Source organism: Melanostigma gelatinosum, assembly GCF_949748355.1.
Source record: "Melanostigma gelatinosum genome assembly, chromosome: 15".
Classification (NCBI taxonomy): Eukaryota; Metazoa; Chordata; class Actinopteri; order Perciformes; family Zoarcidae; genus Melanostigma; species Melanostigma gelatinosum.
Window position 1 is genome coordinate 1,921,351 of NC_136648.1, and position 25,339 is coordinate 1,946,689.

At 40.6% G+C, this 25,339-nt stretch overlaps 2 protein-coding genes across 2 annotated transcripts; both read right to left on the bottom strand.

Annotated features, from left to right (window-relative positions):
* Positions 1–2,016: 2,016 nt before the first annotated feature.
* On the bottom strand, positions 2,017–10,589 carry LOC306789728 (GTPase IMAP family member 8-like; the record flags this gene model as incomplete). The annotated part of the gene is given in 4 exon segments (XM_079285804.1): positions 2,017–2,852; positions 2,855–2,928; positions 7,346–8,102; positions 10,535–10,589. Coding segments are annotated over 4 exon segments (1,722 nt in total).
* Positions 9,799–25,339, bottom strand: retreg1 (reticulophagy regulator 1). Its single transcript, XM_079285463.1, has 9 exons — positions 25,133–25,339; positions 24,251–24,357; positions 23,216–23,246; positions 14,923–15,040; positions 14,373–14,457; positions 13,888–14,010; positions 13,653–13,723; positions 13,074–13,197; positions 9,799–12,722 (listed from the first exon to the last, which is right to left on the bottom strand). Exons 1-9 carry the CDS (start codon positions 25,312–25,314, stop codon positions 12,205–12,207), a joined length of 1,359 nt encoding a protein of 452 aa, XP_079141589.1. The 5' UTR covers positions 25,315–25,339; the 3' UTR covers positions 9,799–12,204.

Genomic DNA, 25,339 nt, shown 5'->3' on the forward strand with positions numbered 1-25,339 from the left:
GAAGGATGAAGTGTTCCTTTATGTGTTGATGTTGAATGTTTGTGATAAACTGAAGGATGAAGTGTTCCTTTATGTGTTGATGTTGAATGTTTGTGATAAACTGAAGGATGAAGTGTTCCTTTATGTGTTGATGTTGAATGTTTGTGATAAACTGAAGGATGAAGTGTTCCTTTATGTGTTGATGTTGAATGTTTGTGATAAACTGAAGGATGAAGTGTTCCTTTATGTGTCGATGTTGAATGTTTGTGATAAACTGAAGGATGAAGTGTTCCTTTATGTGTTGATGTTGAATGTTTGTGATGAACTGAAGGATGAAGTGTTCCTTTATGTGTCGATGTTGAATGTTTGTGATAAACTGAAGGATGAAGTGTTTCTTTGTGTCAATGTTGAATGTTTGTGATAAACTGAAGGATGAAGTGTTTCTTTATGTGTCAATGTTGAATGTTTGTGATAAACTGAAGGATAAAGTGTTCCTTTATGTGTTGATGTTGAATGTTTGTGATAAACTGAAGGATGAAGTGTTTCTTTATGTGTCAATGTTGAATGTTTGTGATAAACTGAAGGATGAAGTGTTCCTTTATGTGTTGATGTTGAATGTTTGTGATAAACTGAAGGATGAAGTGTTCCTTTATGTGTTGATGTTGAATGTTTGTGATGAACTGAAGGATGAAGTGTTCCTTTATGTGTCGATGTTGAATGTTTGTGATAAACTGAAGGATGAAGTGTTTCTTTGTGTCAATGTTGAATGTTTGTGATAAACTGAAGGATGAAGTGTTTCTTTATGTGTCAATGTTGAATGTTTGTGATAAACTTAAGGATAAAGTGTTCCTTTATGTGTCGATGTTGAATGTTTGTGATAAACTGAAGGATGAAGTGTTTCTTTATGTGTCAATGTTGAATGTTTGTGATAAACTGAAGGATAAAGTGTTCCTTTATGTGTTGATGTTGAGTGTTTGTGATAAACTGAAGGATGAAGTGTTCCTTTATGTGTTGATGTTGAATGTTTGTAATAAACTGAAGGATGAAGTGTTCGTTCATGTGTTGATGTTGAATGTTTGTGAAAAACAAGAAATTCGATTTTTTCATTATCAACATATTCTGTAAATAATTCCTCTCCAGCTGCGTCATTCACACTTTACAGTTATTCTTGGCCAGTGGAGGGGGCTGGTGTACAAAGGGAATGTGTCTCAGTTAAATAAAATGAAATAAATGGAACAACCTTGTGTGGAAAAATCTGTTTTATTTTAAGGCTTCCACCTGGTTCAGGCACATAAACCGTTATTACAGTCTGATAACTCATTTATTCATTTGTTTTATGATCACCTGAGCAACACATTCTTGACAATCTATGGCAATAAACAAGTTCCCAATAAACCATTTCATGACCTGTTTCAAATTGTGGCAGTGAGCTGTTTTTGTATGTACAAAGGTCATTTATGAGCTGTTTTTGTATGTACAAAGGTCATTTATCCCAATTCCTGGCACCAAAGAATGTTAAGGAACAGGCACTCGTGTTGGCATTAAATTATTTAAAATAAAGACTTTTTTCTGTTTTCGTTTTGACCATAAAATCCCATTTTAATGAGTTATTGACTTTAGAGTCATTAGTTATGTATACTTCAGGCTCTAAATAGGGCCATTCTCCTGCACACTTGGCACTTTGGTGAAGATTTAGTTGGTTGCGATCTGCGACCTCACCGCTAGGGGCCAACAAATTACACACTAGACCTTTAAGATACATTTCAAGTCAAATATGAGACATTTCAATGATACATTTTCCAAACTTTTTTTGAGTTTAATGTCGTGGAGCACAACAGCAAGCTCCTAAACGACAGGTCTGCATCTTGGAAAACAAATATCACACGATTAAATCCAAATTAACTGCAATTTCTATATAATGAAATACTTACTGACTAAATGTTGTTATTACATATCAGGCCCAATGAGAACAACCGAAAACTGGAATGTGAATATTAATAAATCACAACAGTTAAAAAAGGCTGATGCAGTCCATCATCACAAACCCAACCAAGTTCTTAACTGCTTCATTTTATTTTTAACAGACTCAATTAACAATTTGAGCAATGGAGTGTTTCTCTCAGCCTCTCGTCTGGCCCATATTTCCTGCTGCTTAGTCAGTTTTTCAAGTTCCTCTTTAATTTCTCTGTCACGAGATTCCCTTAACTTATCCTCCTCCTCCCTGTCAGCTTTCACTTCCCTCATTTGTTGCTCAAACTTTTCCTCTATTTTCTTCATCAGCTCCTCCTCCTCTTTGTGCATTTGCTCTTCTTTCTCTTTAAGGATTCGTTGTTTTTCCTCTTCAATCGCCTTCTCTGCCCTCTGGAACATTTCAGTGGTGTAATGGCTTCCTCCGTTCTCCTTCATCATGTTTCTGATCTTATCGAGCAGCTCTCTGACCTGTGACTGATCCTTCACCTCGTTATTGAAGACGTGGTAGTGGCCGTTACATTTGTCCACAAGTTCCTTCAGGTCTTCGCTGTCCTTCAAGAACTCCTCAATAGGTTTCCCTTTGAGCTGGTCACCGTGGGTAAAGAGAACCATGCTGTATCTGTCTGCTCCCTCTCCAAACAGTGTCTGAATATTCTGCACTGTATTCTTTTCTTCTTCTGTGTATCTGCCCAGTCTGATAACGACCAGGAAGACATGGGGTCCAGGAGAAGCATACATCATGGACCGGCCTATTTCTTCAAAGGTTTTCTCTACATTACTCCTGGTGTCAAACAGACCCGGAGTGTCAATAACAGAAACCTTTTGCCCGTTCACTTCACCAAAGGCCTTTTTACAGACTTTAGTCAAAGATTTAGCGGAGAACTCTGATTCAAAGATCTTTTTCCCAGAATGGTGTTTCCTGTGGCGCTCTTCCCAACTCCGGTCTTCCCCACCATCAGAATCCTGAGCTCCTCAGTACTGTTGCAGGTTGTGGTAGGTTGAAACCAAAATACTGAAAGCAAAAGAACAGAAAGAACAATTAATAATCTGTCTTCATATAATATTGTTCAATGCAGTTCCACAGAAGACCTTCCATAAAGAACCCTTCATGCCTGTGAAAATAACTGAAGGATAATCTGAAACCCCCTCCTACCTCCACCTTTATAACGTCAGTGTGACATTATCAAACTAAAAAATAATATTCTGAAATTCAAAATTATACAACCACAAATTATATCTGAAACACTGAGCACTAAGAGACAATTTGATGGCTGACGTAAATTTAGATTTTATAAAAAAAGTCCTGACCCTCTCATTTTTAACAGCTCCTAATGGTTGTGTCCTGCAAAATCGCTCTCTCTCTCTCACACTCACACACTCACTCACTCACTCACTCACTCACTCACTCACGCTCTCTCACACACACACACACACACACACACACACACACACACACACACACACACACACACACACACACACACACACACACACACATTTGAATATATGTGTATTGCTTGTATCAACATATGTAACAACAATCTATAAATCAATGAATTGGTATAAAAAGGTGAAGGAGAGGGATGACCCTCAGTGATCAGATACAATTAGTTTCACAATTTAACATTCAATTAAATTCATGATGCCACCTAAAAAGACTGATAGAAAGAAACTGAACTTCATAAGGTCTGTCAGAAGCTGTCACTACTCTATCACCCCATAGTGGAGCTGAAAACACTGAAGATCCTGCTGATTGTATTAAATTCATTCTGAAGTCTTTATCACAGTAATATCTACCAGAGTAAGTGATTGAATCCCTGTTTGCAAACTTGAGAGATGAACAGTGTATTTAGCTATATTATATGTATAATGGGCATTGAATGAGACGACTCAAGAGGATGCTTTTCCAGCATTTATTTGCTGCAGAACTCAGTACAAGACACATAAATTGAGGTCTGGTCTCTCTCTGCACTTCTGCTCCCTCAGCAATGTAAAACACTAAATGTCCGGACAAAACGGTACAAACAGCGACATCAAGTGTACAAAATAAATAGGTGCATGAGGTGGAATGACTAACAGAAACCCGCGAAAATTATAACATCAAACAAAGGAAAACACATACCTGCAACTGCATACAACAGTAGGCCTATAACCCAAACATTAATTGATGTCCGGTCTCTCTCATCAGTTCTGCTCCCTAAACATGGAAAACAACAGAATTTACCTCGGGAACGACCGCCGAACTCTGCGTCGATCCATCTTTATGGGTACTTCTCAAGTCTCTTAATTGTCGTTTCCTCGCTCCTCGATCCTCGCTTGAACCGGAAGTTGTTCTGCGCCGCCATATTGACGGCCGTCGCAAAGCTCTTACTTCTGCTCTGAGGAGCGAGGAGCGAGGAGGGAGGAGGGAGGAGGGATCTCTGAGGAGCCATGAGCGAGGACCCACGAGAACAGACTTCCAGGAAGTGTTTTAACGGCCGACACGCCCCCTCACTGTTCATCTGTCATGTGATTGGACGCTGCAGCCGATCGGACTGATGAGATTTTGTTCAACATGTAAACAGTGAAGACGGATCACAGATTAAATTCTAGTTTATATTTGATTCGGTTTCTGATTCAACATCTGGTTTAAATATATGTTCATTGTAGTCTGAACAACAAAAGGACCACAAACAACTTTCTATATTTATTAGAAAGATTTGTGTTTTCATGATCTGTTTCCCTCAATAACTTTATTATGGAAACAATTAAAGTCAGAGAGCTTTTTACATCATTTATGATCATTTCATTCAGTCCCGTGAGGCCGATCAATCCTGAGTGTTTGATGAGTTTTATCATTTAAGTTTAACCTGAAACATGGAGCCTAATAAAATAATTCAGTATTCAAGAGAAACAACAATCATATTCTGGGTTATTTAATAATGACGCCACAGACAATTTCAAAACGTACAGACGCAAATAATTCATAAATAAGAAGATCGCATTCCACCGGTAGAAATGGATCCTGAGCTTATAAACAGAACACAGGACACAGTTTAACAGACTACAGAGAGAAACACTCTACAGTGGTGATCACTGTGCGTCTTTATTAATTAGTGTTATTAGTTACTGTTATTAAGTACAGTGATCATGTGAACAGACACAAATTATCAAAGTCTCTCCAGCTGCTAAAGCCGACTGACAGCTGATCCAGCTGTGATCAGCTCTGATCAGCTCTGATCAGCTCTGATCAACTGTGATCAGCTCTGATCAGCTGTGATCAGCTCTGATCAGCTGTGATCAGAAACAGACGTCGCTTCACGTGACGCAACTGAGGAAAGGACGTCTCATGTCTCTTAAAACATATTTCCTCGTTTCCTCTCTCCTCGCATGGTTTCCTCCATGCATCCCTTTCAAGGAAAGGACGCAAGTGAGGGAAACGGGGATGCAATTAAGAGACTTGGGATGCACCCAATGTGAGGGGAAGACGGGACTACGGAAGCTTAGGAGGTGCAGAAAGGGTGAGACGTAGTTCCGCAGGAAACATTAATGAATAAATAAAATAACGCTAAATAAAAATAACTCATGAAGACAAATTTCACATACTCAACAGAATCGTTAAATGACAAACATAATTCAAATATTACAAAAAGCAAGAAACAATAAAGTTCATTCTGTTACATAAAGACGATGTAAGATAAAATGAAAGATATATAATTATAAACTGATGACAAATGCAAACTCAAAAAGTAGGATTATAAAACTGAGCACGCAAAAGACAAACAACAGCTCACATATTCAGCTTTGATCAGAATATGATAGATGAAAAGTGAGGACTGCAAAAAACAAACAAACCCCAAAAGTTACTGGTCTCATCAACAGATACAAATAACTATAAATAAAGGCTGATATTGACTTACTGTTTTTGATCAATGTGTTTCCCATGTTTGAGTTGTAGAGTGGATGTGCTGCTCTGTAGTGAAGTACAGAAATAAGGTTCAGACTATTGCAACAATGCATGTTGTATTAAAACGTCATGCAACAAACCACACCCATGAAACTCAGAGACTAGAGGTGTTTACGTGTTCAGTTCACAGGCTGTTTTATAGATTGAGCCTCAATTAGAAAGCATTGACAGCAAAGTTGATGTGTTTTTGAGCACTTTTGGTATATTTTGCATTAAAGTCAGTCCTGTTAATAAACAGAACAAGAGCATAACTGTTTGCTGAATGTCTCACCGAATCCACAAAGATACGATGACTTTGAGTGTTCAGACGTCTTGACTTTTTACATTCAAGTCAAGGCAATTTCATTCCTCCAGCCCAATATCATGAATCACTGACTGTACAGAAGACAACACCTTCTATCCTTCCAACTTTGATCCAAAAAACCTAAACGGGGAAAGGAACCGGAGGAGAGATGCTGCTCCAACATTGCAAAAAGTATATTATGGACAATCAGCAGAACAAGATTACAGCAAAACAATTCTACAATCTGAGAGGTTGTAAACTGCAGCCGGTCTACAAAGTCTAAACACAACACAAGAGGAAACGTTGGGTGTTATCTCATCAGGTCCAGCTGTCTTTATTTTTTATTTTTTCAACCTTTAAGTGATTGACTGCTATGAGTCACACCCTTCATTGTCCTATTGTGTCTTTAGACATCTTCAACATCCAGTTCTCCTGCATTTGAACGGTTCCTTTTGTTTACTGAAAACCACAAACCCTGTTCACCCTCCCACCAGCATTTACAAGAAATGACAGCAGTTCCTTGAACCCTTGTGTCGTCTTAATGTTCTATTACAATGACCCGCCTTCCCTAAACCCATAAAGATCTATTTTGCATTAAGAAACAACCCGTCAATTGTCAAACTTTGTGAATATCTGGCTTTTGTGTCCTCAGAGTTCAGATCAACTGAAGGGAAACAACCTTCTTGAATATTGTTGGCAACATAGTTATAAAGTCTTATATATTGTACAATGAACAATTCACGACAAAATGTCTTCACCTATTATTAACCACTGTTCCTACTCACAGGTTGTATCAGAAACATCATCACATGAGAACAAAATAAGATAAAAGAAACAACAGTAACATATGAAGAACCTAATTGTAGCACTTTCTATGACGCCCATGTCTATAATTTATGATAAACATTCATCATCAACTGATGCATCAAATGTATTGTGTCGTCTTCATGATATCTTTGTAGTTTATTACATTTGTAATTATATGATATTTCATGAACTTGAATCTGCACATTTGTCTGTTTTGACGTCTGAAAGAAAATACGATACACCCTCCGACAACGAGGGCTCTGTTATACTGGCATAAGTGGTGCCTAAACGGAAAGGGACCCAGGAGAGAGATTTTGGGGGGTAGGCACCCGGGAAAAGAGATCTGCAGGTGAGGGCACCCAAGGAGGGAGATTGGAGGTGCTACAGTTGGATCCTCTTGTGCTTTTTTTGTGTCCCTTATTTTCTTCTCAAGTCTCTCCTGCTCTTTGCGCATTTGCTCTTCTTTTTCCCTCAAGATTTGTTTCTTCTTGTCTTGGATCGCCTTCTCTGCCCTCTGGAACATTTCAGTGGTGTAATGGCTTCCTCCGTTCTCCTTCATTATGTTTCTGATCTTATCGAGCAGCTCTCTGACCTGTGACTGATCCTTCACCTCGTTATTGAAGACGTGGTAGTGGCCGTTACATTTGTCCACAAGTTCCTTCAGGTCTTCGCTGTCCTTCAAGAACTCCTCAATAGGTTTCCCTTTGAGCAGGTCACCGTGGGTGAAGAGAACCATGCTGTATCTGTCTGCTCCCTCTCCAAACAGTCTCTGAATCTTCTGCACTGTATTCTTTTCTTCTTCTGTGTATCTGCCCAGTTTGATGACAACCAGGAAGACATGGGGTCCAGGAGACGCATGATACGTGCACCGGTCCAGGTCTTCAAAGGTTTTCTTCTCATCAGTCCTGGTGTCAAACAGACCCGGAGTGTCAATAACAGAAACCTTTTGCCCGTTCACTTCACCAAAGGCCTTTTTGCAGACTTTCGTCAAAGATTTAGGGGAGAACTCTGATTCAAAGATCCTTTTTCCCAGAATGGTGTTTCCTGTGGCGCTCTTCCCAACTCCGGTCTTCCCCACCATCACAATCCTGAGCTCCTCAGTACTGTATGTTGGTTCTAAGGGCGAGAATGGATTGATTTTTATATTGTGTTTGACACATTGATGATGCAGACAAGAACATCTTGAGTTTGTATGAAATGGTTACAGTGTTACAGAATATCCACACCCAATGCAATTGTTCGACATTGTGTGACGCTTGGCTGGTTATTTCCAAAGCGGAGAAAGGTTGCTCTGTTTGGGAAAGCAGTTTGTCCTGCCCTCATTTTACACAGACTGAGAACTTGAACCACGAATACTTTGACTTCCACTTCCGATTGTTGATTTTAGAAAAAAGGAGGCGAAGACGCACACCCCTGTCTACATCAATGGAGCTGAGGTGGAGCAAGTGAACAGCTTTAAGTTCATGGGAATCAGCATCACGAACAACCTGACGTGGTCCTCACACATCTCCATCCTGCTGAAGGAAGCTCATAAACGACTGTAGTTCCTAAGGAAACGTAAGAAGGAAAAATCCCTGTGCCAAGTTCTTCATAACGTTTAACAAAGGAGCAATAGAAAGCATCCTGACTGGAAACATTACAAACTGGTGTGAGATGTGCACGGCACAGGACAGGACGGCTCTGCAGCGGGTGATTAAAACCGCCCAGAACATCACTGGTACCCATCTACTGAGCGTATGTGTGATATTGGTGACAAGAGGTGCCTGTGAAGAGCTAAAAGGATATAAGAAGACTAAATTCAAAAAGCATGTTTCATCTAAAGTATAATTAGTACAGATAACAATTATACTAATACTTTATAAACCATTATTAATAAATGGTTAATTGATAAGTAACTCAACTCAATAGTTATTTTACTGTTAACAAACAATGAAATGCTTAACAATGTGTACTAATAAGGAGTAATGCTATAATTTATTAAAAAAAATATTTGTTGCACACATTATAACATTTTATTTACTGTATTTGTTAATGATTACCAAATTATTTTTAAAACATCTCTAAATAGATGGAGCAGATGGTTGTTACATAACATTACAAACTTCATTTGTCTGGCTATTATAAAGTTGAAACTGTTGCAACTTGTTAAATAATTAATAAATACTTTGTGAAGCATCTATAAGTTTAATTAAGATAGATTGTAACTACTTTGTTAAGGATTAATAAGTGTTTTTTGGTTTATCTATGTAATGTTTAGAAATGGTTTACAAATACAAGTTTGCAAATTATTAGGTAATCATTCACACTTAATGCAAGATATAAAATGTTGAATACTAATGTGATCAGAATGTAATTGTTATCGTCTCTTCGATGTGATGTATAATTTATAAACTATTTCATATAACACAAACTAATGATAAGCATAAATTGCTGTACCCAGCATGCCGTTGGGCAGTGTAACAGTTAATATTAGGACCCTCTCAATACGCACCACAGTGTGCACATAACACGCTACTTATGAATACACTGCACCTCCTTAGGTCCTCAGCAATACACACACAACGTGTGTAGTGAATCGGACGGACAGTCGTTGAGAAAATCTAATCTGCCCACAAAAAGTACAACACGTCATGATGTAAACACGTGTTTACAACATGAGAAACACAAATGCATCTACAGACTGTTTCAACATTTTATAGTTTCATTACATAAAAGTACATTCTATTCATGCCTTTTGGTTCTGACCCACCAACATGTTTTGGAACTAAGTTCAAAGAACTTTTCACTTTTAGACAAATACATGGAAGCCACCACGATACAACCAGAAGATAAAACATGAATCATTTTATAACTAAATATTGAAAAAGGTATTTATTCACTGAAGCCTGACTCTGCATCAACTCTTACTCAGAAGTTGGAATATTCTTTGTCTTATACAGTTATCAGAGCTCATGAACTGCAGCCACTACAAAGTCCTCTCAGGCACCGATAAACAAACAAGTCATTGTTGGAGTTATGCTAATACAAGGCAATACATGATTCATTCAGGAGGATTACACTGATGTGTGTCTTTATCATGAAAACAGTATTTTTAATGTACAAGGCATGACACGGAAACGCTTCGTCTTCATTCTGTGAATGATTGCAGCAGACTGCCCCACATCGATGCATCGTTAAATATCATGAAGGTGCAAATGGAAATAAGCCGTCTGATGACATTCAACTTTCAGTGCACTCAACCTTTATTTGAACTCTTGACTTTTTGGATCGTCCTGTGATGTGAGGAACAGACGTCTTCATGGGTTCACCTGATTACTTGTAGCAGAGATTTGAGGACGCACTTGAGTCAGTCCAACTTAATAATATTTAGTCGAACCCACTCGGGTAGAATCACGTTCTATTGCTGCAGGTCTCGTCCAACACCGAAGTTTCCAACGCTTCACTCGCATCGTAAACATGTAATGGAACCAACTCAACCTCTTAACCTCTCGTACTACCCAAAGCTCACGACCTCAGGCGAGGATGGACTGGTAAATCGAGAGCTTTGCCTTCGGGCTCAACGGTCCATCTCTGCTGGCGCCGCACCGAATATCGCCCGTCCATCTCCCGCTCCACTATAACCCCGCTCGTGAACCCGGAGGGCGCAATCCATCGCTTTCCGGCACAGTACCAACACCGTCCAGAGCCTCATCTCATCCACCCATGGCGCCTTTTCACCCATGATCTCAGACTCTAAAGCCCAAAACTTTATTGTTGGGAGAATATTTCCCTGAAAAACATCACCGTTAACTGAGCCTCTCAGCTGAAGGCAAACTGGTCAGCAAGCTACGACTTTGTTAAATTTAGTTTGCAATTTTGAGTTGGAGGATGATCCAAATGCAAAGTCAACCACAATGAGCCACGTGAGATTCATGGAAGCACTGAAAGTAAAAGGTTTTTATTGTTTAAATATGTTTATGTCTCAAAATTTCCATGCATAGTATTTGATAACTGCTGCATGTTGTTATAAAATAAAAGTTCCTCTACCACATACATTATTCATGAAAAATAACTTACATATAAAATTAAAAAAAGGAAATAAAAAAAGGTTTCCTACGTTTTAATCCTCATAGTCAACCATCCAACCAGTAGTACATATTTTGATTGCCAAGTGATTGTCTACAAATTCCTGTTGAACTCTGGGTAATGTAGTTGGATGAATCAATTAGGTGTGAAAGTGAGTTTTGTGAGCGGTCTACACTGTAGCAGAGTTTTGAAACTGAAGGCAGTCAGTTATAATATATATTAATAATATGTAACAGGAGGGTTTTCTACTTTTTTTACTCGTGAAATATGCATTTGTCTGCAGTTATACTCGTCTCCTCGATGCCTTTTTGGGATGTATTTAGACTTGGTTTACAATCAGACCAAAAGTCAGTTTGGAAGCATTTAAGTCTATGTGTGAACGGCTCAGTATTTTAAGAAGTTTTCTAGTTACTCATCGTTGAGAAGATCAATATCAGTTTTTAATAGTTTGTGACTAAACCAGAGACAAATGTATTATACGCATTTATAAGCAATACATAGTTATTAAACGGTTGGTAACACATTCTAGTTTAGTTGTAAATATAAAGACATGTTAAGTGCATGAACAGATAATTAATGATTGATGAAACAACACAACATAGCTGTAATCACATAAACAATGTATGCATATTTGATTTCAATATAAAGTATGACATTTTAAATTACATTTGAATTGCTAATTGTATAATCTATTAATTATACACTGCGTCACGGTTTCGGTCTCAGAACCATTAAACCTTCACTATTATAGTCATAGTTGTCCACAAATGTCCTTCTTTGCTTACAAATAATTTATAGCGTCTTAACAACACTTAGTAAGTGTTTGTATACTATCTATAAACGCTAAATTGATCTAAATAATTATCATTAGCCTCATTAGTAGTATTTTTATCGGTCATTATCTGGTTGATGTCATGTCGTCTGCTCTGGGCATTAGGATGAGATGATCTGATTGAAGTAACTTCTGACTGCATTTCTTTTTGACAAACTGTTTTGAATGGTTGATGTTAGCGCTACATGAAGAAAAAAAGAAGATAATGGAAACATTGTTTTCTCACAACCCCCCCTTCTGTGACCAGAACTCCCCCGGCCTCCCCGCCACATGTCCTCTGTCAGCCCTCCTCCTCCCCATGCAGATTGTACTCTTCATCGATCAGTGGCGACTCAGGAGTTTGGAGAAGAACCCAGGAGAGGCCGGCTTGTCACTCTTGGCCTGGGCCTCCTCTGTGGCCCGGGCCTTCTCCTCTCCCAGCCCCAGCTCCCCCTCCAGTTGCTCCAGCTCCGACTGGTCCAGCAGCTCAAAGTCCTCCACGTCGCTGTCCGACTCCTCCGCCAGCTCCAGCAGCCTGGTGGTATCTGGGAGTCTTGACCGCTCAGAGTCGGAGCTCGGCGCCGAGAAGCCAACCGCCGCTTCTAACCTCTCCTGCACGGCGGCTGTGACGGCGGCGGCGATGAAGTCGCCCGCCATCCGATTGACCAATTCCAGGGCTTTGTCGGCGGGTTGGTCTTCGTGAGGAGAGGGCGTATGCTTGGATTTGATCGGCAGCTGAGGGGGAGGCGAGGAAAGGCTGAGGCTGAAGTCATCGTCGTCGTCACCGTTGGTCGTTGCACCGTTGTCAAGTGAGGGGAACTCTGGAAGGCCTCCAGTGAACGCCTCTTCTCTGTCGAGGTCTGTGAGGTAAAAACACAGATTGTTTAAAAAGGAATGATAATAAGAATTTGATGAGAAGCGGCCAAGCTGTTGTCCGTGTTCGGTCTTGTCTGTTGACTACTCGTCTAACAGGTTGGTACAGTGCTGCATTGGCTCATGACCAATCTACGTAAACTACGCTCACGGAGTGTGCTGGAGTACCTACTTTGAAATAGGAGCTAAAAAACAACCTCTCCAAACGGCGTCCTCAGAACTACCATCATTCCTAGATCTTGTGGTGCGAACACAATACAAATGGGGGTTCTTAAAACTATGAAAAGGTTCCTCTGGTCCAAAAACACCTATTGACAGGAAACAAGCACAAAGCGTACCCTCCGAGTTCTCAGTCTGTGGTGTGTTTCCTTCCGACAGGTTAAAAGTGCCGTTGTCCGTCCACGTCACATCAGACACCTCAGTGTCCGACAGAGACATTTCCTTACAGACTGTGGAGTCGAGCTGGAGGAGGGAAACACACGGGAAGACACATTTTAGAGTGTACAGACGGAGCTGATCAGGGGGCAGAAATAATCTAAGTGGATGAGGATAAATTATAATGAAGCAGTAGTTTGCGGTGTGCACTATGCTTGAAGGCCACAGGATGCAGAAACCCTCTTAACCAGCAAGCAGAGCTTCTTACCAAGTCTTTAAGAAGTCTTTTGCAAACTCTAGACAGATGCATTAAGTCTTTCAGGTCTGTGCGACAACACAAGGTCCACTTACTGCAAAGTTTCTGGAATTAGTTTGCTTAGTCGTGAAAAAACTGCATGTAATCTGTAGCCAGTCGTTTGGCATTGACTTTGGCTCAGGCGATGCTGATGTGCATCATGTCTACTGGATTTCAATTAGCTCTAACTGGACCCTGTCACAGTCAACAGATGCATCATTAGATTGAGATGAGATGAGCCACCAACCTTGGGAAACATGGAGGAGAGGTCCGACTCGATGCCTTCTCTCTCAGTCTGAGCCTGCATGATTCTCTTCTCTGAAAGTGAGAAAACATGGATGCAACTAATTTAGTTTTCTACTCAAACACTGAATACAAAAAGTAAAGTCATTGCTCTTTTATGAAGTGTTTTACATTTTCAGTTGGTTTGAAAGAAATAGAGGCCAAAACCTGTTCAACATATCGACACGTTTCATACGTACCATGGTTCTCTTTGATTTTCTGAAGGAACTCCCCGATGCCAAAGTCCAGCTTCTGCAGAACTGGCTCCAGCCACAAACCAACCTCGTGAGATGAGATCAGAGGCCACAGGAAAACACCTAGCACTGCACAGAGAGAAAACATATAGTACCGTAAGTATTTGCTTCCATAGAAATCCATTAACATACGACTCCTTTGAGGTAGACTCTACCAGTGGTGGAAAGCAGACATTGATGCTTTCTATGAAGATACAATCATGTAATTGTGTCTTTGCTGGTGGGGACTTTCCTATGATCGCTGACCAAAAACAAAAGGTCTGAATATCAGTGAAAGAGTTTTCTTCCAACTAGTAGAAGAGCACAGATGATGTTTGTATCTTAGCTTCCACTAGAGGTAACCAACACCAGAACAAACAAGCAGCGACCCTCCCGCTGCACTGGATATGCAAGAAGTCTCTCGGCCTCATCGTGAGCAGAGGTTTACTCACCAACAATATATGAGATAAGAATCCCTGGAATGTAGCGTCCTAAGACAGCAAAGAAGGTGCATAAACTGCAAACCAGCAGGCAGAACTAGAAGAGAAAGACAGCAAACACAAAGACAATGACAGTTAGTTATAGCACACAGTTAGTATCAGTTTCTCAGGAAAAGTTTTGCATTTTGGAAAACATGCTTAATCCTTAGGCCTGAAACTAAATTTTTTTTTTTTTACGTAAGCAAACTCTTCAACTTTCTTTAAAAAAAATTCAGAAACAGTCTAAAGAAACCTCTTTGGGCTATTTATTTCAGTTTAAAATCAAGGATAAGTTCATGATTTCAGACCAAGTCCACTAAGTGGAGGTTTGCGACAGATTCACCGCTCTGGTTTATTTCCACCCAAATCTTCAACATGTTTAGTCCTAATTCTAGGAATCTGTTTGTATCTGGATGGGCAAAATGCCCGAAAGCCTGACAACCACATGCTTCTCCATTTTACTGCGATAACTCAGCAAAGACAGTTCAGATCAGTCTGGGGTCATCGGGCGACTCTGCCTCACCTTGCCAGGGTTTTGCTGTTTGAAAGCCGATGTCTCCTGGAGGAAGAGTTTGATGGAGTCGCTGAGCTGACGTCCAGTCCCAGACTGGCTGTCCTGACTTGAGTCAATGATCTCCCAGCTACAAGAAAAGACAGAGAAAAGCAATGTTAGTCATCTTAAAGATAACCCACATACCACACCAGTGTATGCTGCTAGGGCTGCACCATTTTGAAGGTGGATAGTTGGCCATACAGAGTGTCTGACAGGCTTTGTTTAACGATGAAGAAAATCTTTCTCTAACCTCATTCAAGTAGTTTTCTTTACCAAAACTTTTAACTTGTGTGTTTTTTCCCTTGTTGTTTATGACTTTATAGACAAGACAATCAGTTAATCAAAAAAAGTTATTAATTGATTATTAAATAATGACAATGATCATCTGTCGCAGCGTTACTTTCACTGCTATGCAGATGACTCAACTTCATCTACTGCTGAACCCAAATTCAAATTATACAACTTGCAAGCTTGTAAACTTTAGAGTGGAGAGTAATTGTTTGGGGCTAATATCGCCTCCCAATCACTCATCCACATCCCCTATTCTGTCAATTTCCACATCTGCTGCGTCTCCTTTTAGTCTCCTTCAGCACTCTGAGACCATCTGTCCTGAAGCGGTTGGCAGTTGCTCGGTCTAGATTTTAAAATTGTACCGTGACATTTTGTACAGCACTTGCTCAACTTGCATTGTCTTTGAATGTGCTTTAAAAATAAAGTAACTTGACGTGTTGGTATATGTAGAATCGTAGATGGTCAGCATGTAATTACTGATTCGTAGTGACTCTGCATTAAAAATAGTCTTAACATTTGACTTGACCAAAAGGGGGATTGAAGAGGTTTATTTGGAGTCTTAGAAGTACACTGGTTGAGGGTCATTGATCAAATTTAGTAAAAAAGCTCATCCAATGCAATGTCATAGTCTAAATTAAGAAGCCTACTATAAAACTGGCGAGATGACTTAATAGACAGGTGACAGATGGGAATAGGAATGTGAACGTGTTTTCCATGCTGTGTTTCTGCTTGGCCACCTGGTGAGGTATGAAACTTTCCCCTCCACCTCCTGGTCTTCCCAAAAAGCATCTCGTGTTTAAGCTCTACTGTCAGCCCTCGTGCTCACATCCCATAAAACAGCGATAAAAATAAAACGCGTGTGGCTGATGTGTAAGTCATGTGTGATAAATAGGTAAGAGTGTGAGGCAGCCAAAGTCCTGCTTCCTCCCTTAGCTAACAAATACAAAACAAATATGAATTTGTTAGCATTCAAGAACATCATATCACTTTTTTGAAGCATACCAATGGCTGAAGAAAAAATTCCACTGCGGTTCGGATCAAATTAATCAAAGTGACAGTGAAACAGGGGCAAGATAACTGCCTCAACACCTTTCATCAGATTAAGTGAAAACATACTAAATTGAAGTCCAACAGAGGATGGGAACTACATGCCCTGTGAAAGTAGCTGCTGTGAAATCACCGTGGAGATCGGGTTACCACAACAGCGAAGCAAGTTCCCACCAGTTAACACAGCTGTGAGGTTAATAGGCTAATTGGGAAACATGTGATTGTTGTCTTACAGAGTATTCATTTCATTAGAAAAGGTACTTTTCCAAGAGTTGTCCACTGTGTCAGAAAGGGGCTCAAGCTAGGGTTAGGAGATCTGATGACATATTGTTAAATTACATTAATATACTGTAAACCTCAGTCATTAAAACCACAAATGTCAATCTCATGGCGGAAAAGTCAAGTATTTATCAATCAAGTCATTAGAATAGACTGCTACAGGAATGAGTCCGAAAACCAGGAAGTGAGTCAGCTTTTTTGCACTTCCAGTTCCCTCGTCTTTGAATGGGTTTTTAGGTTCGGGTCAAATGCCTGAATAAGGTCTGTAGTTAACACAAGCTTATGAGATTTAGACATTTTGTTCTAGGACATAAATGTCAGTAAACACCCCTCTCGTGAATTTTTATGCTTTTAATTGTCTTTAAAAGGCAGTTGCTTACAAGTGGCTATATGAGACTACTAAAAGTCGTCACACCGACTACTCCGCCTTTACAGCCTCGTTGTGTATACCCAACCATAAATGTCTGGACATCATTTTGGGCCATTTGATCTTATAGCTGTTGAGATATTTCACTGGAATCAGTTTAATGATAATTCTCCAATAGTTGTTTGTCCAATATTGGATATTTGGACACAGGTGGTGGACTAACCAACATATATTATTGATCGTCCCTATAAAGCCACACCAACACACTGGCTACCAGCTTCAATCTAAAACACAATAAAGTTTGTAATAGTTTTGAAGACCATTCTTCAGTTCAATCACATTGTTTGCTACAGAAAGACAAACTAAACCACCCTTCCGTCCTTCCATTTTCTTACTCTTTCTCCCCCGAAAACCCCATCCAAACCTCCGTCCCCCCCTAATCATGTATCTGCCAGGTTGCAAGGAACAAGCACGAGAGGCCACGAGAAGCTACAGTATCTCATATTCACCCAGCACCCCTCCCACCTGACCCAAACACCCAGCTCTGTCTCACATAACTCTCATGACGAAAGGTGAACCCGCAGCTCCCCTACTCGACTTCCAGGCACGTGCCCCTCGTAGGACGCTGATTTCCAGAGAAACATGATGGGTCGGACATGTGACAGTGATACCGTGAAGCAATAATAACAGTAAGTGATAGAAAGGATAAGCGGTTCTCCGTTCCACGAAAGACGGACGTCTCCCTGGAAAGAGATGCAAGTCTTGTTGGATATTCTTGGAAAGTAGCGTAAAGTTTCAACACATCATAGATCAACTAGAGTGTGGAAGAGTAGTCTGGTGGAGTTTACTTTCCCACCAACGTGGAGACATGGTCCAGGGCCATGGGTGAAACCTTTCCCCGATGAATGTTTGTTTGGTGGCGTTTGTTAAGGTGCAGGACAAGATGTGTGTTGTAAAGTTAAGTTAGATGAGACTTCAGAAGGAAAGCTACGTTTGGGTTGTTGTTCAGAGTCTGTGACTCTCCTAAGTATATGATAGAATGTTGATGTTACTGCTTTATTCAAGATTTGATTGGCTGTATCCAAAGGTCTCCATCTATGTAAACGAATACTGGTATTCTGGCGAGTTGATGCAAAGCTAGGGGGGCCATCATGAAACCAAAAATACATATATTTTTGCCTTTTGGTTTCTAATTATTTTCCTTAGAGTTGAACAGATTAGATGTGATTGACGGAACAGATACAGTTGGACTTATGGTTGATATATATATATATATTCCCATCTGCCTCTTTGACTGCCTCTGTCTTCAGAGATTTTCCATTGAACTCCACCTCATGAGTTTAATCCAGAAGCATCTGCACAACTTGAGAAGAATAACTGTCATGTTAATACGCATGGGGTGCAAATCCTGACATTTTTCAGCCCTCGTGTCACATGCTGTCTGAGCTCCACGAACACTTTGGATACTGAGAAGTGAATATATCACGTTTCACTGCTCCAGATCATTCCAGACCACCACCGCCATTTCCCACTGGTGTGTCCATCAATCACTGAAGATGTGTTTTCACTATAGTCCGAAGACTTCAGTCGTCACTCCAACAGAAAAATGTCCAACTTTCTTGTCATGACTCTCAGGAGGACTCCCAGATGGGGAAGGAGGGCGGTGGCACCACATGAGTAGCTGTCGGGCAGATGTCACTTTTTACCAGACCGGTAATCTCTGAAACAACACAGGAAGCAACATGTCTGAGCCTCTAACAAGCCCGGTGACGGCGCTTTAAAAATAGAGCTCGACAAACAATGCGAGGAATGGCGGCAAAAGCATCCCAGCTCTTCGCTTGTGATTGGGAAGAAGGGGTGTGAAGATGCTGACCTACCTGTCTGTGTGGGGCACATACCACAGAAACCCTGACTCTGAAGCAACTAATACCTGTTTATATTCTGCGTAAAGCCACATATACAGTGAGCTGACATTAATGAAGTGACAAAGCAGAGTCCCAGCTGATCGAGTTTACAGTAAATGCTTTCGCAAAAGGCCATTCTGCCCAGGACGCAAAGCCAAAAGCTACAAGTAATATAAGCCACAAGTGTTATGGACGGACGGGTAGCGATGAGGCAACATTGTGTACAGCTTTCCAAGTAGAGCTATGCCATTTTGTTTATATTGTTGATCTGTTTGGACTGAAATTATGAGTCAAATGTGTCAAATAATTTGAGCCAATTTCACTCTTCATGACTTGAGGTCATACAGTACATACGTTAAAATATTAAACTGATTTTACAAATCAAACACAAACAAATACCAGATTGTAGTCCCCTATGTGATAGCTTATTAGGTAGCATTAAAGGTTCAGTTCACCCAAATCCCCAAATAAAGAAAACTAATATATATATTTCTCAGTTACCACTTCTCTTTTCATGCTCAGTCTTCAGTTAAAAGTAGTTAGGGGTAACTGAGAAAAAGGTTTCTGGAAAGACAAAAACTAAATTCTTTAAGCACCATGAACTAATTTCCATTTACCTCTGTTGTTTTGGCACAAAATAAATCTCTGAGGCGTTTATATCTGACATATAAAACCAAAACTACTACATGACAAGATAACAGAAGAGAAAAACAAGGATTTGGGTGAACACACCCTTTAAATTCTTCAGCAGATCACACACAACTCCAGTCATACCTCAGTCCTGCCCCACGATCTTCAGGAGACATCTCTAGAGCTTTGGGTAATTTCAGAAGATTTGACGACGCCATTAAAGGCAGCCAAACACTGGATAGTCAAGATGATAGCGACAGCTAGAACTTGTCTTTGCGGTGAAAAAAAAATAATGATGCCACAAAATCAGGGTTGAGTCAAACTCAGGTTTTTTACGTGCCACACGGTGAGAGAGCAGCTTGTGTTTATCCTCAATGAAGCCCCGGTTGGAGTATTTCAAGCGGCCTCATCTAAAAATAACCTGGTCACACTACATTCCAACTGGCAGCAATCAGGGGGACAGGGGATGAGGTCAGGGGGGGGGGGGTAGAAACAAAAACACCCTCCACAACCTCCACCAACCCCAATACCACCACCACCACTAACATCAACCCCACCACCAACAACCTCAACCCTACTACCAGAGTGACCAGCATCACCAACAACCCCAATACCACCACCACCACCACCAACAACAACCTCAACCCCATCACCACCACTAACATCAACCCCACCACCAACAACCTCAACCCTACTACCACCACCACCACCACCAACAACCCCATCACCACCACTGCCACCAACCCCACTACCAACAACCTCAACCTCACTACCACCGCGACCAGCACCACCAACAACAACCCCACCAACAACAACCCCAATACCACCACCAACAACAACCTCAACCCCATCACCACCACTGTCACCAACCCCACCACCAACAACCTCAACCCTACTACCACCACCACCAACCTCAACAACCCCACCACCAACAACCTCAACCCTACTACCACCACCACCAACCTCAGCAACCCCATCACCACCACTGCCACCAACCCCACCACCAACAACCTCAACCTTACTACCACCGCGACCAACAACCAAAATACCACCACCAACAACCTCAACCCCATCACCACCACTGCCACCAACCCCAACCCCACCACCAACAACCTCAACCTTACTACCAACAACAACCCCAATACCACCACCACCATCAACCCCAACAACAACCCCAGTACCACAACCAACAACCTTAACCCCACTATCACCACCACCAATCCAATTAGCCTCCCAAACACACCTCATCTTGTGTCAGTGACATGGACAGCTGGATAAGAGGGGACATGTGACTTTTGAAAATAGTGTTGCACCAACACTCGACATTTTGGAAAATACACTTTTTTTCTCAGAGTCATATTATAAGATCGATCCCACTCTAACATCAGTAGGACATAGATGAAGCAACTGCCAGCAGCTGCCTAAATTAGCTTAGCATAAAGAGTAGCAGGTTATTTCACTTAGAAAATCTCCATTTCATCAGGTCACTTGTGTATATATCTACGCATATATTTATACATTTGTTAATATAACGTAAACTACTTTTTTTTAAGTGAAAGATCTGCAATTGCCAAAACCTCTTCCCTAAAATGAAGCACACTGCACTAGAATAACAAAACAAAACTTAATTTTCTAAACTATAAAAAAAAGAATGGGATTCATATTGTACGCAGGTTAAAATTTTCCTTCCAAGTTTAAGCTCCAGATTTAAGAAAATTAAATGTCAAAAGAAATCTTCTGAAGCAGGAGATTTTTGATGGTGGACGTTACTCCACGCATCCTTTCTTGGAAGTGCAATTCATGTTTCGACACTGTGACCGTGTTTACGTAGGACTCCACCGCGTCATTTGACTGATCTCATGGCATGTTTGTTGTGTTGTTTTCTACCAGTCGGTTTCCGACCAATCAGAGGGTTTGCTCTGAAGCACACCCCCCCCCCTCCCCACATCTGTGTCAAGTGATCTGATTGGCTCAACTGCTTCAAGAGACACACCACTGAATCAGTTCAAGCCAGGAGAAACAGCTGAGTCACACACACACACACACACAGCTCAGGTTTCACAACTCTTAACACACTTTGTGTTTGTTGTGGGAACAAGCAGCTGCACAAAAACAAATCCATTTATTCAAGTCACGTGACGTTTGTCCACATGTAAGAAAGACGTGTCTTTTCATATTCACGCTGAAAGATTATGGTCATACTCTTTATGTGATGCAGGTGCTAGTAACTTTATTTTAAGTCAGGATCAAGTGAAAACAAAATGAGAAATTAATTCTTTATTATTGCCCTGCAGAAGTCACTTGTTTTATTGGACAGGGAGTTTGGCTAATCGCTAAAAGCTAACGGAACTACCAGTACACACCTTGCTGAGTACTGCTGCAGACAGCTTGGTGAGTTATCCTTAATGTATGAAGTCTATTATACATCTCCTTCCATGACACACCTGTCGGAAATCTACACTTCACTGAGTGCACCTCTCTAATTTTATACAACACACACACACACACACACACTCTCTCTCACACACTCACAGGGAGGGACACTGTTGTCAAACATCCCAGCTGTCAGCTCACATTTTGGGTCAGCAGCTAATCTCCCACAAGCCTTTGCCTGAGACTTGCTCTGAGCCTGTACAACTACCCACAAGACACCTCTGACAGACAACAGCAGGTGACAACAACAAAATCCAGAACGCCCTGCTGGCCAAATGTCACACAGAGAGAGAGAGAGAGAGAGAGAGGAGAGAGAGAGATGAGAGAGAGAGAGAGAGAGAGAGACAGAGAGAGAGAGAGAGACACAGAGAGCGAGAGACAGAGAGAGAGAGAGAGAGAGAGAGAGAGAGAGAGACAGAGAGAGAGAGAGAGACACAGAGAGCGAGAGACAGAGAGCGAGAGAGAGAGAGAGAGAGAGAGAGAGAGAGAGAGAGTGAGAGAGAGAGAGAGAGACAGAGAGCCAGAGAGACAGAGAGCGAGAGAGACAGAGAGAGAGAGAGAGAGAGAGAGAGAGAGAGAGAGAGAGAGAGAGAGAGAGACAGAGAGACAGAGAGAGAGAGAGAGAGAGAGAGACAGAGAGAGAGAGCGCGAGAGAGAGAGAGAGAGAGAGAGAGAGAGAGAGAGACAGAGACAGAGAGAGAGAGAGAAGGCCGATGGGTAAAGAGAGATATTTAGTACTAGATATGCAAATTAGGTTAGAGCATGATAATGAATCAAACTGCTACTGGTCGAACATCAATCAGATTAATGGAGTTATTTTAAAATAAAACTGAACATTATCGGCTTCATCAAAGTAAACTCAGAGTAAACTCCATCGTTGCTTTCGTGTGTCACAAGGTGAGTGTGTGATTTTCTGCGACTTGAACCTGAGCCGTCACATGACTTCAGCCTCAGAGAGGATTCGATTAGACAGTCATGTGTGACCAATCAGCTGTTGCAGGGCCGCGGATTCTCAGCAGTCCAGAGCAGATATCGGGATGTCCAACGCATCCGAGCGTTTCGGGTTTGACACGACGACACACAATTCTGGTGTGTGATTCAAATTCAAGAAATCTTTAAACGCCATCAGTTTCAGAATCATTTCACAGATAAGATAACCCAGAGCTCCGACCCCGCCCACCAACTGCTCTCAACCAATGAGATGAGCCCTGAACACAGATCTGCCTCTCAGATGTGTTTCTAGAACTAAAACCAACACACACACACACACACACACACTAACAAACATCCACTTCAGATGCACTTGTCCTACCTTGCTGTCATGCTGCGCCACAAGTGAGCTCCTGTGGGAGAGAAGAGATCTATTATTCAGGAAGGTCACAGCAACAGAGAACGGCTTAATAATGAGAGTAAAATGGCCGAAAGAAATATAAGGCTGCAGTCTGAACAGATGAAGAATGAGGATGTAGAACAAGGCAGGTGTAGTAATATAATCATAGAAAGTACACGTTCATAAACACCATTGAAACTAGAGAGTGAGACCATAAACTCATGTTTACAGTGAACCATATGCACCACGTTTAAATTCAGACTTCCAGTGATAAACAACATCGCTGACATGAAGACGATGCGTCTGAACAGGAGTTGAATGGAGAGCGATGGTCCGGCTGATGAGTCACCATCTGTGTCTCATCCTCAGACTTAACGAGTCACCGCCAGCGTTTAAATCATCAGGACGTCTGAGCAGCTCGGACCAACTGACGCCAGTGTTGTTCAGTCAGAGATTCAATATTCTCTCAATTCATTGATCAGTTTATACGTCTGGAAACAGTCTTTAACAGTCTTTATTCATTCATTTAACAGAGCAAGTGTCAGAAAATGTAGGAAAATGTTGAAAGACACGTATTCGTTGTTCTGTTCGACCAAAACTTAAAGATATTCAGTTCACTTTTAAATACGATAAAGAAAAGACGCAAATAGACGAATCGATCATTAACGCGGCTGCTGTTGCATTTCTTGTCGACTAATTGATTAATCAAGTATATTTAAAAGAATCATGATTCACAGTAAATTACTAATATGGATATTTTGCGTTTCATGATAGAAGTAGTTCATATTTCTACCCCTGAGATGTGTATATATACACATAGACATTATGTATATATATATATACAGAGACACATATATATATATATATATACACATAGACATTATGTATATATATATATACAGAGACACATATATATATATATATACACATAGACATTATGTATATATATATATACAGAGACACATATATATATATATATATATATATATATATACACACATGGTATTTTGGTGATACCTGTGGATCTGGACCGAGCGAAGTCTCTGGCGGTCGCGGTGACGACCAGCAGAGCCAGCAGGACGGCCGTGAGGCTGCAGGTTCTGAAGGAGCTGAAGGCCACGAACCTGAAGGGAAACCAAACAAAGTCTCACTGACGTCTTCAGTTTATCAATTACAATGTCTTCAGAGCAGTTCGACAAAATTCCTTTCATATTTTGGTTTTATATATATTTATATATATATATATATATATATATATATATATATATTATATATATAATATATATATATAATATATATATATTATATATATTATATATGGTCTATACATATATATTCTCAAAGAATCATAGTTCACAGAACAATCCGCAATATTACTAATATGGATATTTTGCGTTTCATGACAGAAACCCCTAAGATATATATATATAAATATACACACACATATTTTCTTGTGAGATATGTGGTATTTTGGTGATGCCTGTGGATCTGGGTATATATACTAATAAAGATCCTTGCTACGATATATATATATATATATATATATATATATATATATATATATATATATATATATATATATATATATATATATAGATGTTAAAACAATTCCAAACAAACAGGATAAACGCAGTAAACTATTTAGAAACCTCTGATTTTGCAATGTCATATGAATAATATAGGATATAAAAAATACCATTTATATTGGTCGACATTGGTAGTTATAAAAATAACTGAAAACAACATCATTATATGCCCTTAAAAACATTATTATTGGAGTAGCATATCATACTAAAAGGATTTTAAGAAACATATATAATATATATTTATATATTTATATATGCATGAATGAGTTGTCAGAATGGGAGTCTGTCTGATGTCCTGCGTCATGGCGCCTACCAGATCAGCGCGTTGGCTGCAGCAAACAGGGCTGAAGTCCTGCACGGTCTCTGCCTCCAGCTGACCAGGCCGGTGAGGAGACACCCTGCGCCGCCTGGAGGCGCCTCGTCCCCGCAGTGAGCCGCCCGGCTCGGGGGTCCCGGTGGCCCGGCAGCCGCGGTTCCTGTTTCCCGGCTCCCCATAGCATTGGAACACGTACCGGGGTCC

Excerpts from the sequence above, each read along its gene's own strand:
- retreg1 (XM_079285463.1), bottom strand. The coding sequence starts at position 25,314 with ATGGGGAGCCGGGAAACAGGAACCGCGGCTGCCGGGCCACCGGGACCC. Across the intron at positions 13,724-13,887 it reads GAAAATCAAAGAGAACCATG|AGAAGAGAATCATGCAGGCT; the intron begins GTACGTATGAAA and ends TCTCACTTTCAG. Across the intron at positions 13,198-13,652 it reads TCTCCTCCATGTTTCCCAAG|CTCGACTCCACAGTCTGTAA; the intron begins GTTGGTGGCTCA and ends TCCCTCCTCCAG.